Source organism: Nomia melanderi, chromosome 7, assembly GCF_051020985.1.
Source record: "Nomia melanderi isolate GNS246 chromosome 7, iyNomMela1, whole genome shotgun sequence".
Classification (NCBI taxonomy): Eukaryota; Metazoa; Arthropoda; class Insecta; order Hymenoptera; family Halictidae; genus Nomia; species Nomia melanderi.
The window spans coordinates 11,692,609-11,706,242 of NC_135005.1; the positions used below are offsets into that span (position 1 = coordinate 11,692,609).

Here is a 13,634-nt window from a genome sequence, read left to right on the forward strand (position 1 = left end):
CGTCGGTTGCGCAATGTTTACTCGCGGCACGAGCGGCGACCAGCCAGTTCGCGTAATCCACGCGTGTCTCTCATCATGGAACCTCGGAAAAATCACGGTTCTTCATCTTCATCGACAGAAAAGAATCTTCGTTCGTGTCGCGACTGCAAACCTCTGACGTCATCTCGCGAGTTTCTTAATCGCGTAAACTCTCGCAGAAATCTATCTCGCTCCCGTGACCGCATTGGGAGAACCAGTCGAATGGTCTAGAAAACCGCGAACGGCCGCTGAAAATATGGAAACACGATTTCGTTATACGAACGTCGGATCTGCGAATCCGAGCGAACCGGACGCGATCGGGACCGAGCCAATTAAAATTGATTAACGCCTCGTATTCGTTCATTCCAATGTACGCTCGTTAATTTCCCGCGGGACAACGTTATCGTTTGCCTTCGTTATCGCCGCGTTCGACGCGGAGCGGCGGCCTGAACGCCGTCTCGCGGCGAACAGCGTTTCCGGTTCTCCTCGCGAGAACGATCACGCGTCGGTCGCGAACTCTGGATCGGCGATCGCGTGTACACGTGTAAAGTGCTCGCTTACATGGCCGTGTGTCGCAGCTCCGCTGTCCCGATAGCTACCTAACGCAGACGGCCACGCGCAGACTCCTCTTTAATTGATAATTCCGAGTTTCTAGGTGGAGGCGTAGATCCCGCCTCTGGCGCACCGCCGGCAGCCGGTTAACCCATTAAGGAACTGCAACCAAGAGCATCCGATGATTAATGGATTATCTCGGGGCGGTTACACGCGGCTTTCTCGCGGATCCTTCGAACTCCAACGAGCAACCGTTACGCGCGAACATGCTTCTCATCGAACCGCTAACATGCTCGCATTCCGGATTTGAATAAGTCATAATCCCATTCTTCCGAACGTCGACCGCGTTGTCTGCGACGGAATACCGCGACCGCGGAGCGACATTCGAATTACGTCGCGTTTCGAACGTAAGTCGCGATTAACCGAGGTGCGAGAATAGAAATTCGATCGCAATGATGCTCGCCGAACCGTCGATGCACAGTGCGACTAAATGGCCGTTTTCTGGACAAAATTCGACGACTTGAAAAGTATACGTGTTTCGACAAAATACTTCATACAAAAGTTGTAAGGCAAACAGCTGAGCATATGGTGGTTATATTTTTGTTTACGTTATGGGGATATTATGAAGTTTCTCCAATGACAACGGACACTTTGCATTTCGATTCCAACATTACATAGATAGAGAAACAGAATTTGGCACGAAATTTTGGTTTCTGAAATACTCATTTTGTATAGCAGGGGCTACTTAGCGACAGATTGATAACCCTCAATTTTCGTTATCCGTACAATCGAATTTCGGGGTTCCGTCCACAGACGGCCGCACTGTGCTACGGTTCGAAATCCTTGCGCGCCCGAGCCGCCGCCGCGTAGAAAGTTGCCAGATTACCAGACATCGAGCGCTAGGAATAGTTATTAAAAGAAACGGTTGAAAATTCACGGGAAGATGGGCTTCCGGAAAAGAGAGAAGCGCGCCGCTGTTTCAGGTTGTTATTACGGTAAAAGCGTTTGTAATTACGCGGTCTTAACTCGAATGTGATACGAGTTCCGAAGTGGATCGCTGCCGCCCCGCGCGATCTCGTCCGCGAACGATTTCGCGAACAAACGACTGACGTTTGCGTTTCGCGTGTTAATATTTTCATACTTCCAACGGCCGTTCGCGGTTTCCCCGACCGCTCGACTACTCCGCCAATCCGGACATGAGACCCAGATAGATGTCTGTAAGAGTTTACGCCATTTAAAAGGGAACTCGCGGGATGACGTCAGAAATTTCAACGAGGTGGAAATCGAATATCGATGGTCGTCGCAATTGGAGAATAGAATAGGATGGAAAGGCTGGGCTGGATCGATCGGGCGCGCATCTTTTAATTAAACAAGTTAGTTCGGAGGTCTCGGTGAAGGTGGCACCGTTGACTCGGAGCGTATCCGAAGCAGCGAACGTCGACAAGTTCGGTTTCTGCCTTACTGATCGGAATCTGTTCCGCCCCCGTGTTTTCAAATGTTACATTTCGAAATTACGCGTTTACCTTCCTCCCACTGCGAGTCGAACGTATCCACGTTGCTCCCCGATGATTCCCGGATCGTAGAATCGAGAATAGCTCCCACAAAAAACGAAGATCGGGAATCCGATTGCGTTCGCGTTCCCCGAGGGCTCGGATCTTCAGAGTTTTGCGCAACATTATTGAAATGTGTAATAAGTTAAACTTAACCGTAGGATCGTATACAGGAGTCGCAGAAACTATTCGCTGCGCGACTTTCTCTTCAACGTCTTCTCTTTGGCGTTTACGTCTCCAAAGGTCATTTGGTTCTGGGGCTTCTCCGTCGTTTCGTCTATCGCGTGGCCTTCCAAAAGCTGTATCCCGCCGTGTCGGACCGCCGAAAACGCCGCAGCTCTCCTGTATAAACTTAAAGAGAAATGTTAACCTCCTGAAAAATTCGCGCCGTTCGCATCCGGTGTTCCCTATGTTTTGCCCAACGCGAACGCGAGGATAGCTCTGTGGAACTCACGCATGAAAATCGTCTCGCTTCGCGTTACAGCCGCGAGATATTTATGGAAGCATAAAATCTCGTTCGCGAAACGCAGCTTCCACGTTTCTACGTTTCAGGAATTTCATTCATTTCGCGTTTCGCATTCCGTTTCAGCTGCGTAGCTCGCCGAGCAACCGATTCCATTCCCTGTTATTTTCTCATTAATCCGCCTAATACGACCAGTTCGTGATTACCGTGCAAGTGCCGCAGTATTTTAAACTGCCGTTTCTTAAGCGCGGATTTTTAGTGCCGCTCGCGGAATTTGTTTGCCGGGGTTTGTCGTGGTTCACCAGCGGCACAACCGCGCGCATTCGTTTCGGTTCACCGTTCTCCTTCTCCGACCGGATCTGTATCGATGCACCGAGGATTCGCTCCGCGGCTGGCGCACAACCCCTTCGAAATCGAAAAAACATTTCGAATTTTACGATCGAGAAGCTCCTGCGAATTTGTATGACACGCAACTATCCTGACATCAGTTTCAATTGACTCTGCCTCGATCGCGCCCGCTTTGCTCGGATTCGCGAATCCGACGTTCGTATAACAATGTCGTATTCTCGTAATTTTCAACGGTCGTTCGTGGCTTTTCAATGATCATCGATTATCGTCGAGAAGTACACGGACGCGAAAGAAAGTGGAAGAGGCGGAGGACGGTCCGCGTGTTTCAAATATCGAAGACGCTGTAACTTTCCTCGAGGCTCCTAATTCATTCGTCCTACACTAGGAAAAGTATCGTCGCTCCTTGTAAGGGTCGGCAGCAATAAAACCTGCGCCTCCATCGCGCTTCAACGTCATCTTGATTGCACCGAACGTGATCTCAACGGTTGCCATTGTCCCGCGAATTTGTCGGCGTTTCTTCCACGGGAAGAAACCGTCCGACCGATTCGGAGACGTTTCGTTTGTCGGCGTATCGTTATCGATACCCTGTACACCCGCGGCCCGCCGATCGGCGAGACAACGCGTAATTACTGTCGCTTGCGACAGAAAAGAAGCAAAATAATTCTTCGATGCGACCGACGATTGTCGCGTCGAAACTATCGTTGCGAGCAATCGCCGCATTAATTGTTCCTTGCGTAATTCCAGCCAGCCGAGTCAAGACGAAATTCTCGGGTTCCTCCGCGGAAAACCTCTGCTCGATCCGAGCACGCATCCCGGGATGAAATTTTGTCGAAATCTTTCGATAACTCGTTCCTTCGCCGAACACAATCGCGGCCCACGCACGTGCTCGCTTCGCGAACACGCTGACCGCCGCCGAACGGGACCGATCGAAGTCCAGGAAATCCAGGAAATCGAACGAATCCTCGCGCGACGCGCAACGGCGACGTTTCGTGCGAGCAGTTTTTTTCCAAGGTTCCTTGGACCCGGCGTTGATGATACAATTACGGCGGACGACGGTGATGGCACGCTCTTTCTACAGACCGGCTAAGAAAGGGGGTACAATACCTATATAAGCTTGAATGAAGATGCTCCCAGCTATTCACTCTCACCTTTCTCACAAGCGTGCGCACGACGCGAATCTTCCGGTCGAATCGCGAGGGAAGATCGACCTCGTCTTCTCCGTCTCTCGCCGAAAGGATTTTCTTCGTACGAGGTGAGTCTTTTCGCAATTCGATTCCTCGCGCGTTTTTCGTTCGCCCGGCATGCTCCCGTGCCTAAAAAATCGAAAGATCCCCGTACAGGCGTGAACCGAAGATCGCGGTCCCCCGCGGCGAGGTGCATCGGGCATCGGAAGACAAAAAGTAACCGGGAGAAAGCGATGTCGCTGAATATTTCGCGTTTACCGTGCAATTTCAAGACAAACGCGACCCTCGGTACACGCGAGTCTCGCTCGAGGCGGAGTTTCGATTTTCCTCCAGCCATTCGAAATTTGTTCGCCGTTCCTCGTCGACCTTTCACAGAAATTCGCGCGTTGTCGATCGTTCGCCATCATTGAAACAGAGACCCCGTCGAATTCGAGTTTCTCCGATTTTCGCGTAATCCACGAACATCGAACGAGAAGTTTCCATTCGGGAATCCCGATTTCGGAGATCTGACGGTCGCTCGCATCGCCGTAAACAAGTAAGTACAACAAACTCCGCCTCGTGACGCGCAACGTTCGCGGTAGGCGTTTCATAACGCGCGTCATTTTTAATACGCTAATCGGCGGTGCTCGCAAGTTGGCAAACTACAAAGTGGAGAAAGCGATCGGTCGCACGGTTGCGTTAATCTTCCTCCGAAAGAGCGATCGCGATTGACGCGTGGCAAGGTCTCGACGATGTTACGCTCGCCCACGGTATAACCAATAGAATTGCTCTGAGAATTCGCGGTAAAAGTAACATCAAAGTGAGCAGCCGCGGATGATGACATTCCGTTTCGGTGGCCGCGTCCCAAACGATTCTCGCTATCGTTGCGTTCCCAGTCCTTTGTTATCTCAAACGATTCGAAACCCAAACTTCGAATTCCAAATTTCAAATTCCGAATTCAATGTTCAAATTCGAAATCGTTGGTACACGTTATTCGCACGATTCCGCGACAATTCAACGAACGAATTCGAACGGCGGACACCGCGAAAGCGTCCGCGGCTCCGACGATCGCGAAGGAGATAGACGCGGCGACTCTTTTCGGAGATCGTGCCTCGAAGAAAGCGGGCAAATAGACGCTTCTTTACGCTCGGAAGAGGAACGATGCCACTCGTGAGTCCCGCGACCGGCGCAGCGACGCGGCCGCCGTATACACACGCGGCTTTCGAATTGCCCGCTTTCCTCGAGCGTGAACTTACGTTCAAGGTCGCCGAGTAACGTTCGAATCGTTCGAGCGACATTGCACCGCCGACTGGAGAACCGTGGATACGGATAGACGTGGCTAACGACCGTTAGTGCCTCGGCCGGTCGTTGGTCGGTCAATTAAAATTAGTGGCGCAACACTTCGGCTGGAAAAATTTCAAGTCCTCGATGTCGCAAACCTCGTCGAACCTCGCCTGAGGGGTTCGGTCATTTTCGAACGTTACGTCTTAGAAGACACGACGCAGCTCGCGTCCGCCGAGCAAACAGCTACGAGCGCGAGATGAGAGAGTCGAGATTTTTTGATTAATGGACGGGAGTCGAGGCCGACGCGCGTTGGCTAACATCGAGCGGGACGCAACCGGTCGAGCTTAGGGATGAGATCGTTCGAAATTTCGTCGGTCGATCGTTCCCTTTGCATTCCTATTATTTCGCTCTTCTGTTTCTTCGAATGCTGTCGGAAGGACAAAGTTCTCGGTTATTTTGACCACAAAGTCCTCTATTCGCACGATTCCCGGTGAAACGATTTCCCAAGCCACGCCGCGTACAATGAAACGGATAGGCGATTTCGTCCTTGAGCTAACTTAACACTGAACGCACCGCGACCGGGCGGAAGACCGGTTCTCAAATTTGATTAAATACTCTTTTCGTTTCGTCCACCTAACTTTGCATCGATTCCTGTTTCGCCCGTTTGAGTTTCTCAATGTTCGTCTGTCCTATTTCTATTCCCATTACGAAAAACCGATCATCTAATTCGTTTTCGCGATTATCTCGGAAACTACATCTTTCCGCTGACAACACATAATAAAAAAAGTCGTTCAAAATCATGCCCCAAATAATATACTTCTGTATCATCGAAATCGGAGAGAACTGAGCAGACCGACAACTTCACCTTGTTTCGTAATCAATTATTTGGCTCGTTACCTTAGAAGCAGGTCTGCGCAAAGCGTCGGTATGTTTAGTGTTAAGTCACTCGGAATGGCAAAATCTCCCGACCAATGAACAACTTGATTCCGCGAACGTGGGACAGCGAAGCTCCCTCGCGGACCGCCTTAACGAATTACGACACACTGTTTAAACGTTGTCGCAATTCGTCGAGGAAATGATCGGATCCCCGAGTCCTCGGAGGAAAGCGAGCCGGTGCATCGAATGGACGGGACGAAGAGGAACCGTACGGGTCGCCGCGGGTCTTCCTAGTACGCGAGCTCGGCTTTCCACGCGCTGACAAATTGCCCGTACCTTCAATGTCCGCGCCGCTCTCTATAGAAACGGCCGGTGGAAGGTTGGATTGGATGCTTTCGCCCCGCGACGACTGCGACGCCGAAGATGCGTTTTCCGCAGTCGAGCTCTATAAAGAACGCATTTCAAGGTAGACTCCAAACCCTCCGAACCTCGTCGATCTTGCGAGAAGCTCTCGCTTCGAGAGTATCCTGATAATATGAGCGTTCTTCGCGTCGCGAGTCGTACTTGCAAGTAATTCGTCCTTCTAACTATCCCTTTCGTTATTTTTCCTCTTCGTCTTCCACGTCGAATTGTTAACGATTGAAATTCCGATGAAACCGAAGCGGCTAGAAACCATGTTCGATTTCGAACCTCCGCCGTCGTACCAAGCAGCCTCACTGTCGCCGCGTTCCAGCTGACATTGCAAAGTAGAAACCGCGAGCAACTAGTCGCAGACTTTTCTCGGGTTCGACGGGTAAGGCGATCGATGTCCCCCTAACCCAGACCTATCGAACGTAACAGTTTTCACTGGCAGATCTTCTCCAGCGGCCATATTTAGAGCTCGTTCCCGATTAGCTTGATTATCGGCACCGAGGTAACTCCGTTAGCGCTGTTGACCAAATGCTTTACGATCTTCCTTTTTAACCTTCCATTTCACGATCTTACCGCTTTCGAACACGATTCGGCGCGTCTGTCGTTCGAGAGAGGTGATTCTACCGACGCGTAGAAATAATTCGTCGGAAGAAGACGGAGCCCCGCCTCGAACGGTTGACGCGTTAAAGCGCGCGGGCCGAGGCACGCTTCCCTGGTCGCTTATTACGCAATCGGGATAATAAACGACTAGCGTAGCGTCTCGTTGTTCAAGACGCCGTGTTCGGTCGGAACGTCGCCACGCCACGGCACAACACGCCGTTGTAACGCGACATCGAATGAAACCGCAGCGTCACAAGTGCATGCTACGATTGCCTAATGCCGCTACCGCAAACAGCTACCTTGCGCGAAACTCTTTGCAAACTTGACGAATCTCCTACGATAATTGCGCGGTCGGTTTTTGTTGTCTCTTTTTCGAGGGTGTCCCCTCCAGCGGCGAGGGCCGACGTAATACACGTCCTACGGTGTCCCCGTGTCTGGAAATATCGTCCGCTGCTCATTCATCGACCGGATTCGCGACTCAATGGCGCCGTCAATTTTAATCGCGGCCCGTATCAGCCACGCTCGGCCGAAACGAAGTTTGCGTTTTAAAAGTGAAAGGTCGATCAAATTGTCCATTACACCGGTAATAGAGACGCGAAGGAGACCTCGGGGAGCGTCGGAACCGATGAGCATGCACAATATCCGCTATTACACGGCCCTCCGCGTTCGGAATATCTTTTTTTGAGAACGGCACCCCGAAGTGTCGCCTCATCGTAGCTTCCGACGGATTCCGATCGAGCGAGCATCGAAAATTCTCCGTCGGAATTCATGCGTAGATCCCAGCAAAAGAGAAAAAGACGCCACGTCCTCGGAGCGGAAAAATCAATGATGACCGCGATTTTCCCGCGATCGGTTAGCTCGTCGTTTTCGTAAATGTCGTGGCACTCGACGCTCGTTTGACGCAACGCGCGAACTTTCACATATTTTCGTCCGTGCGATTCGATTCCCGCAATTTCGTTTTCATTCTTGTTCGTGTTAGACGGCTGATCGTCGCAATCTCTTCGTCCCGGCGCATCGTTTAACGAACTCGCACGATCCTAATTAATTCGGAATCCTATTTGCGCGAGTCGGTGGAGATCCCCTCCCATGCGTTTCCCAAGCTTGTTGCATTTTAATGAATCCGACGTGCGACCGCGGGACGATGCAACGCGTCCACTGGCTCCGAGCCGAGGCGCGCTCGGTATTCCCTCGCGGAACGATCGTTTCAACGACGATCGAACGCGCGATTTCCGCCCGAATTCCCTTTATCCGGCTTCGCGATCGGAATATCCAGGTTCATAAGAATACATCGCGGCGTCGTGGCATCGCGCGCGAAGGCGGGAGGCTGTCGCGACTTTCACCTTTCACCTCGGCCGAGCACGATTCCTCGGTTGACTTCTCGAACTTTTGCCCGGACGCTGCCGCGAGCTGCGATCCGCGAGACGCGATCCGCGCGGATCCTTCCTAAGGAAGAAGCGAGCCGATCGAAGCACCGTCACGATTCAGTTTCACCGGCGACTGCCTTCGATACAATCGAGTCCGTGTCTCGATGGAAAGCGTCCGGATCTAGCGAGATACGTGGCTCGTAACTTCACCTTCGTCGAAAGCGACAGTGGTTAGAGTTCTCCCGGCGAAAACAAACTACAGCGAGTTCGACGGAGAACCATGTCCGCGGCTGAGACGCGTCGCGAAACTTTCTACCCGAACGATTCAGGTTCACGGAGAAACAACGGATCGGCTGTGTTGGATCGAGACGCTTCGATACTCGGATTCTCGAACTGCGTCGCGATCCAGGCAAAAACGTCGAACGGACAAACGGAAGCTATAAACGGAAGCTATCGACGCGGCGAACGCGCCGGCCGCGTTTCGACGGTGTTCGCGCAACCGTCGGCGTCGAAAGGACGCGACGTTAATTGGCTGCGAATCGAGTTGTGTTCGAGAGTTTCGACGGTCCCCGAATTACGAGAGGAATTAGAGACACCGGCTGATTGCGGATCCCCTCGTAATCTGATCTGACGAAACGCTCGGTGATGTACGTGAGAAGAACGAAACAATCGTGGAAACGGCCTTTCCCGGGACCAGAAAACTGTTTAACGATTGCGCTTCTGCGACTCATCGTTAAGCTTTCCGTCGAAATTATGACGAAACGCGCGGCGCGAGACTTTCGCCGATCGCGTCTAACGAATCCCAACTGTTCCGAGCCGAATGACGTTCTGGGGATCCTCGATAGCGCCTGTACGCGGAAGACCCGGAAGACGCGCGAGCCGAAACGCGCTCGACGGTGGACGAGTCGGCCGTGCTTAATTAACCTTTCGTACCGAAGGTAAACGAGCAAATTGCTCGAGACGCTTTCTATTGTTTTCGCGTACTCGGTAGACCCAGTTCGCAGCCTTGAAGCGAGCACGCGATGCGTTCAAGGTTTCCCTCTTCCTGCGCGACCGCTCTTCCCAAACTTTGCTCTACTTGCTCTACCCCATCGAATGACCGTTGCGCGGTGTCCATCGGGTCCTTCGTAAGGTGGATCGATCGAAACACGTTCGAAACGGAGACACGTTGCAGGTAGAAAGGATGAAGGGACCCGCTGCTGTCCTGATGTTAGCCGTCCTGGGCGCAGCCGTGGGCCAGGAGTACGCGGGAGGCCACGCCCTGTTCGTCAGAACTTCGCCGGCAGACGGTAAGAAAAATCTGCGCCGATTCGTCGAGGCTAGTGTGATCGTGGTATCGATCGTAAGAAAACAAACCCGTACGCGAATCAGTTTGACAAAGGAAATCGTTTGAAATTCACTAGCACACTCGAGAGTCCAGCGAGCCGCTCCAACGTCGCCCGCGGACGTGATGGCGCAAAATATCCTAGAGTGGATTCAAGGGATCTACCGGCAGGGCGCACGTAAAAGTACGTTCTCCAAGCGGACTTTCCCCCGTTGAGCTATCCTCCAAGGGCTAAACCAAGGGCACTCTCCGACCATCGCGTTCTCCCTCCAATCGCACATTCGCTAATCCCCGATTAACCTCTTGAGAATCGATCTTCTCGATCGGCGAGAAAGACGATCGTACCCTGATTTTTAGGCGAACGTTCCATCCTCGAAAGGTTCGCTGTAGCAAAGTTGCTTGAACCGATGTAACCCGATTAACAAGATGTTTACGCGATTCCGTTCGGATGCACGCTTACCGATCGCGCGGTTTATCAGGATCCACAAGGTTCACTAATCTCGCCCACCGAACTTGTCGCTTAACACAGGAGGCACGATTGTGGAACGACTAAACGTGGACATCGTCGAGTCTCGCGAGTCGATAGGTGGAAACGATGCGTGCAATCGACATCGTTAAAACCGATTTCGGACCGACAGACTCGCACGATGTTCCCAAATACTGGCTAACCGGTGGTATCGGTGGATCCTCATTGTCGGACTCGAGATCGATTTTCTTGCAGTTCGCCAGCAGTCGGATCCAGCCGGGTACCTACCGCCTTACAGCACCCAAAGGCCACCGGAGAGACCCAGACCTTTCCAGTCGGCAACGGGCGGTCAACAGCCTAGCTACTCGTCCCCTGCTCAAAACGAGGTAACGAATTACCCTTACCAGAGGCCGTCCACCGTGCAAGCTCCACCGTATACCAGCCAGAGGCCCACGTATCTACCTCCGAACAATCAGTCGCCGTACGGGCCGTCCACCTCTTACAACCCGCGACCGACACCCTCGTCCTACTCGAACTCCGGCTCTTCCGCTTTCCCGCCGTTCAGCACGACGAGAACCTCGACGACCTACTTGCCACCGTCCACCGGCTATCCGAGCACAAGCCCTAGGTCACCCTCCCCCGCGCAGACCGCTGGAGTCTCAACGAGCTACGGTTACTCGACGCCCGGCGGATTTTCATCCACGTACAGCTACACGACTCAAAGAGCCAGCCCCGCTTACGGGCCATCCGGTTCCGCGGATGGAAGCGCGGCTAGCGGCGCTGGCGTCTCGATCGCTGGATACCCTGGTGCCAGTGGGTTCACCACTTACGGATACCCGACCGACAATCCGAGACCTCCTTTCCCGACCCCCGGCACCGGGGCCAACTCGTACGACCAGGGCACAGCGGCTGGCTACCCTTCTTCTCCTGGCTTTCCGTCCTCGACACCCGGCGGAGCGTTCCCGCCGACGGATTACACGGGCGGCACTAGCGGTAGCGGTAACGTTAACGTTAAACCACCTAACCGAGAAGGTGAGCAATTCTACGCCTACCCTCGAACCAGCAGGCTTCGAACGGTTCTTCGCGAACTGCCCGACCACAGTTTAACACGTTGGATGCTATGTCACCGATCTCAACCGAATCGAATTACTATAATTTATTCAATTAAATGATTATTTGGAAACCTTTCTGTATTACTAGTAATACTAACTGATGTAGCGACATTCGACAAGATAAACCTGCAACGATAACGCATTTCAATTACATGATTTGATATTAGATTATTGTCATTTTGTATATTTTTCTTGGCAAATTCGTGGGGCACTCAACGTGTTGATTGTTGAGATAAAACGACTGATCATCTCGTACCTGGCGTAGGAACGAGCGGCACCGGTGTCACCACGGGAACAGGAACAACCCCCGATGATGACGATCTGAAACATCCCCCGCACATTCACGCTCTCGACGTCGAATGCAGCAAAACTATGATGACCATTAACATCGAATTCAATCGGGCCTTCGACGGAATCATCTATTCCAAGGTAACCGCTTCGCCGCGACGTAGATTCGGGATGGAGTAGACGCGAAAGGAAAGTGGAAAGAAATAAAGTGTAAACTGATCGAAACGAGGATGTTCGCAGGGATACTACGCGACCCCGGAGTGTAGGTACGTGGCGCAGAATTCAGGACAGACGAAATACTCGTTCACGGTGAATCTAGACTCCTGCGGTACGCAATTCATCAATGACTTCGCCGGGGACGCTGGCCAAGCGTATCTCGAGAACGTGCTGGTTCTGCAGGTAACGACGTATTGATATTAACCATCATCTCGATTGATGAACGAAACGAAGACTCCATTAACATCGCTGTTCTCGGTTTAGAACGAGCCTGGCATACAGGAAGTCTGGGACACCGTGAGGCGCGTCCGATGTCTTTGGGAAGGAAACATCAATAAAGCGCTGACCGTCAACTTTTCCGTAGACATGCTGAATCAAGAGATCGTCACGTTCAGCGGTGACACGGCGGTCGCTAAGTTGGACATACAGGTCGGAAGAGGTCCGTTCGCGACTGCGGCCGACGGTCTCGTGAAAATCGGGGAGACCATGACTCTGGTCGTGTCGGTCGAAGGAGATCCCGCTTTCGATCTACAAGTACGCGTAGAGATTTACAAGTATCCACACACGCATCATAGGTGTGTCATTCACCGAGCAACCAATACTAAACGGAACTAATACTAAACAGGTTCGCGACTGTATCGCGCGCGACGAGTCATCCGCTAACGTGCTGCAATTGACGGACGAAAGGGGCTGCATACTGAAACCGAAGCTTTTCGGAGCGTTCCAAAAGACGAATGACACCGGGAACACTGGAGCTTCGATCATCGCGTACGCGTACTTCCAAGCCTTCAAGTTCCCCGATGTGATGGATTTGTTCATCGAATGCAACGTGGAACTGTGCAAGACCGACTGCGAACCCTGTCCGGATGCGAATCAGGTAACAAACTCATCGGCACGGTTGTAAGATGAATTTCGGAAGATGCGTATTCACCTCGCCGAACAACGCCAATTGTCACCCCCGTTTTCTATCTTTTTAGCAAATCGAACCAGGTAGACGGCGTCGTCGATCGGTGAGTCCAGCGGTGCCGAGCAGACCTTCGAACACTTCGGCGGTGCTTCTCTCGGATCCAGTACGAGTCGCTCGGGGATTCCGAGTGATCATGGTAGACGATCTGAGCGAACCCAGTAATCAACCGATGGAACAGCTCGAACATATCGATCACCTCGAGCACATCGAATACACCGGTGTCGAACAGAACCCAGCTACGACGAACGTTTGCATGACTTACAGCGGATTCTTCGTCGCGACCTCGTTCATGACGAGCACCGTCGTCGCAACGACGATCAGCGCGCTCGTCTTCTACATTAAACTGCAACGAGTTTACAGATCGAAGTGTATAAACTCGTAAACGCTGAACGCAACGTTTTGCAATCGACGAACGTCGTGGTAGCAACGGACGAATCATCGTACCTGCAGTTCAAATCGATGGTGTGGCCATGTTTCATTGAAAATCGAGTATGTACCCTCGCGAATTTTCTGACAGGAACGTGCCCGCTCTTTTACCCTTCCAAGCTACGAGAATTATCTGAATGGATGACACTCGTGGATTACGTTCCACGTAGAGAACTTCCGTTTTCCGAGGAACAAGAACTTCGAAG

The 13,634-nt window shown here is 52.2% G+C and overlaps 1 protein-coding gene across 4 annotated transcripts; it reads left to right on the plus strand.

Annotated features, from left to right (window-relative positions):
* The first annotated feature begins 4,085 nt into the window (after positions 1-4,085).
* On the plus strand, positions 4,086-13,627 carry LOC116430426 (uncharacterized). Of its 4 annotated transcripts, none has more exons than XM_076369040.1 (9): positions 4,086-4,183; positions 9,804-9,918; positions 10,033-10,137; positions 10,675-11,451; positions 11,797-11,960; positions 12,060-12,218; positions 12,300-12,569; positions 12,661-12,912; positions 13,013-13,627. In XM_076369040.1, exons 2-9 carry the CDS (start codon positions 9,813-9,815, stop codon positions 13,382-13,384), a joined length of 2,205 nt encoding a protein of 734 aa, XP_076225155.1. In that variant the 5' UTR covers positions 4,086-4,183; positions 9,804-9,812; the 3' UTR covers positions 13,385-13,627. The 4 variants fall into 4 exon arrangements, with proteins under 4 accessions (XP_076225155.1, XP_076225157.1, XP_076225154.1 ...); XM_076369039.1 differs by lacking the exon at positions 4,086-4,183 and adding an exon at positions 8,555-9,567; XM_076369042.1 differs by lacking the exon at positions 10,033-10,137.
* Positions 13,628-13,634: the final 7 nt, after the last annotated feature.

Bases quoted from the DNA above. Each gene is read 5' to 3' on its own strand.
- LOC116430426 (XM_076369040.1), top strand. From the start codon at position 9,813: ATGAAGGGACCCGCTGCTGTCCTGATGTTAGCCGTCCTGGGCGCAGCC. The intron at 9,919-10,032 runs GTAAGAAAAATC...GAAATTCACTAG, and splicing joins CAGAACTTCGCCGGCAGACG to CACACTCGAGAGTCCAGCGA. The intron at 10,138-10,674 runs GTACGTTCTCCA...ATTTTCTTGCAG, and splicing joins CCGGCAGGGCGCACGTAAAA to TTCGCCAGCAGTCGGATCCA.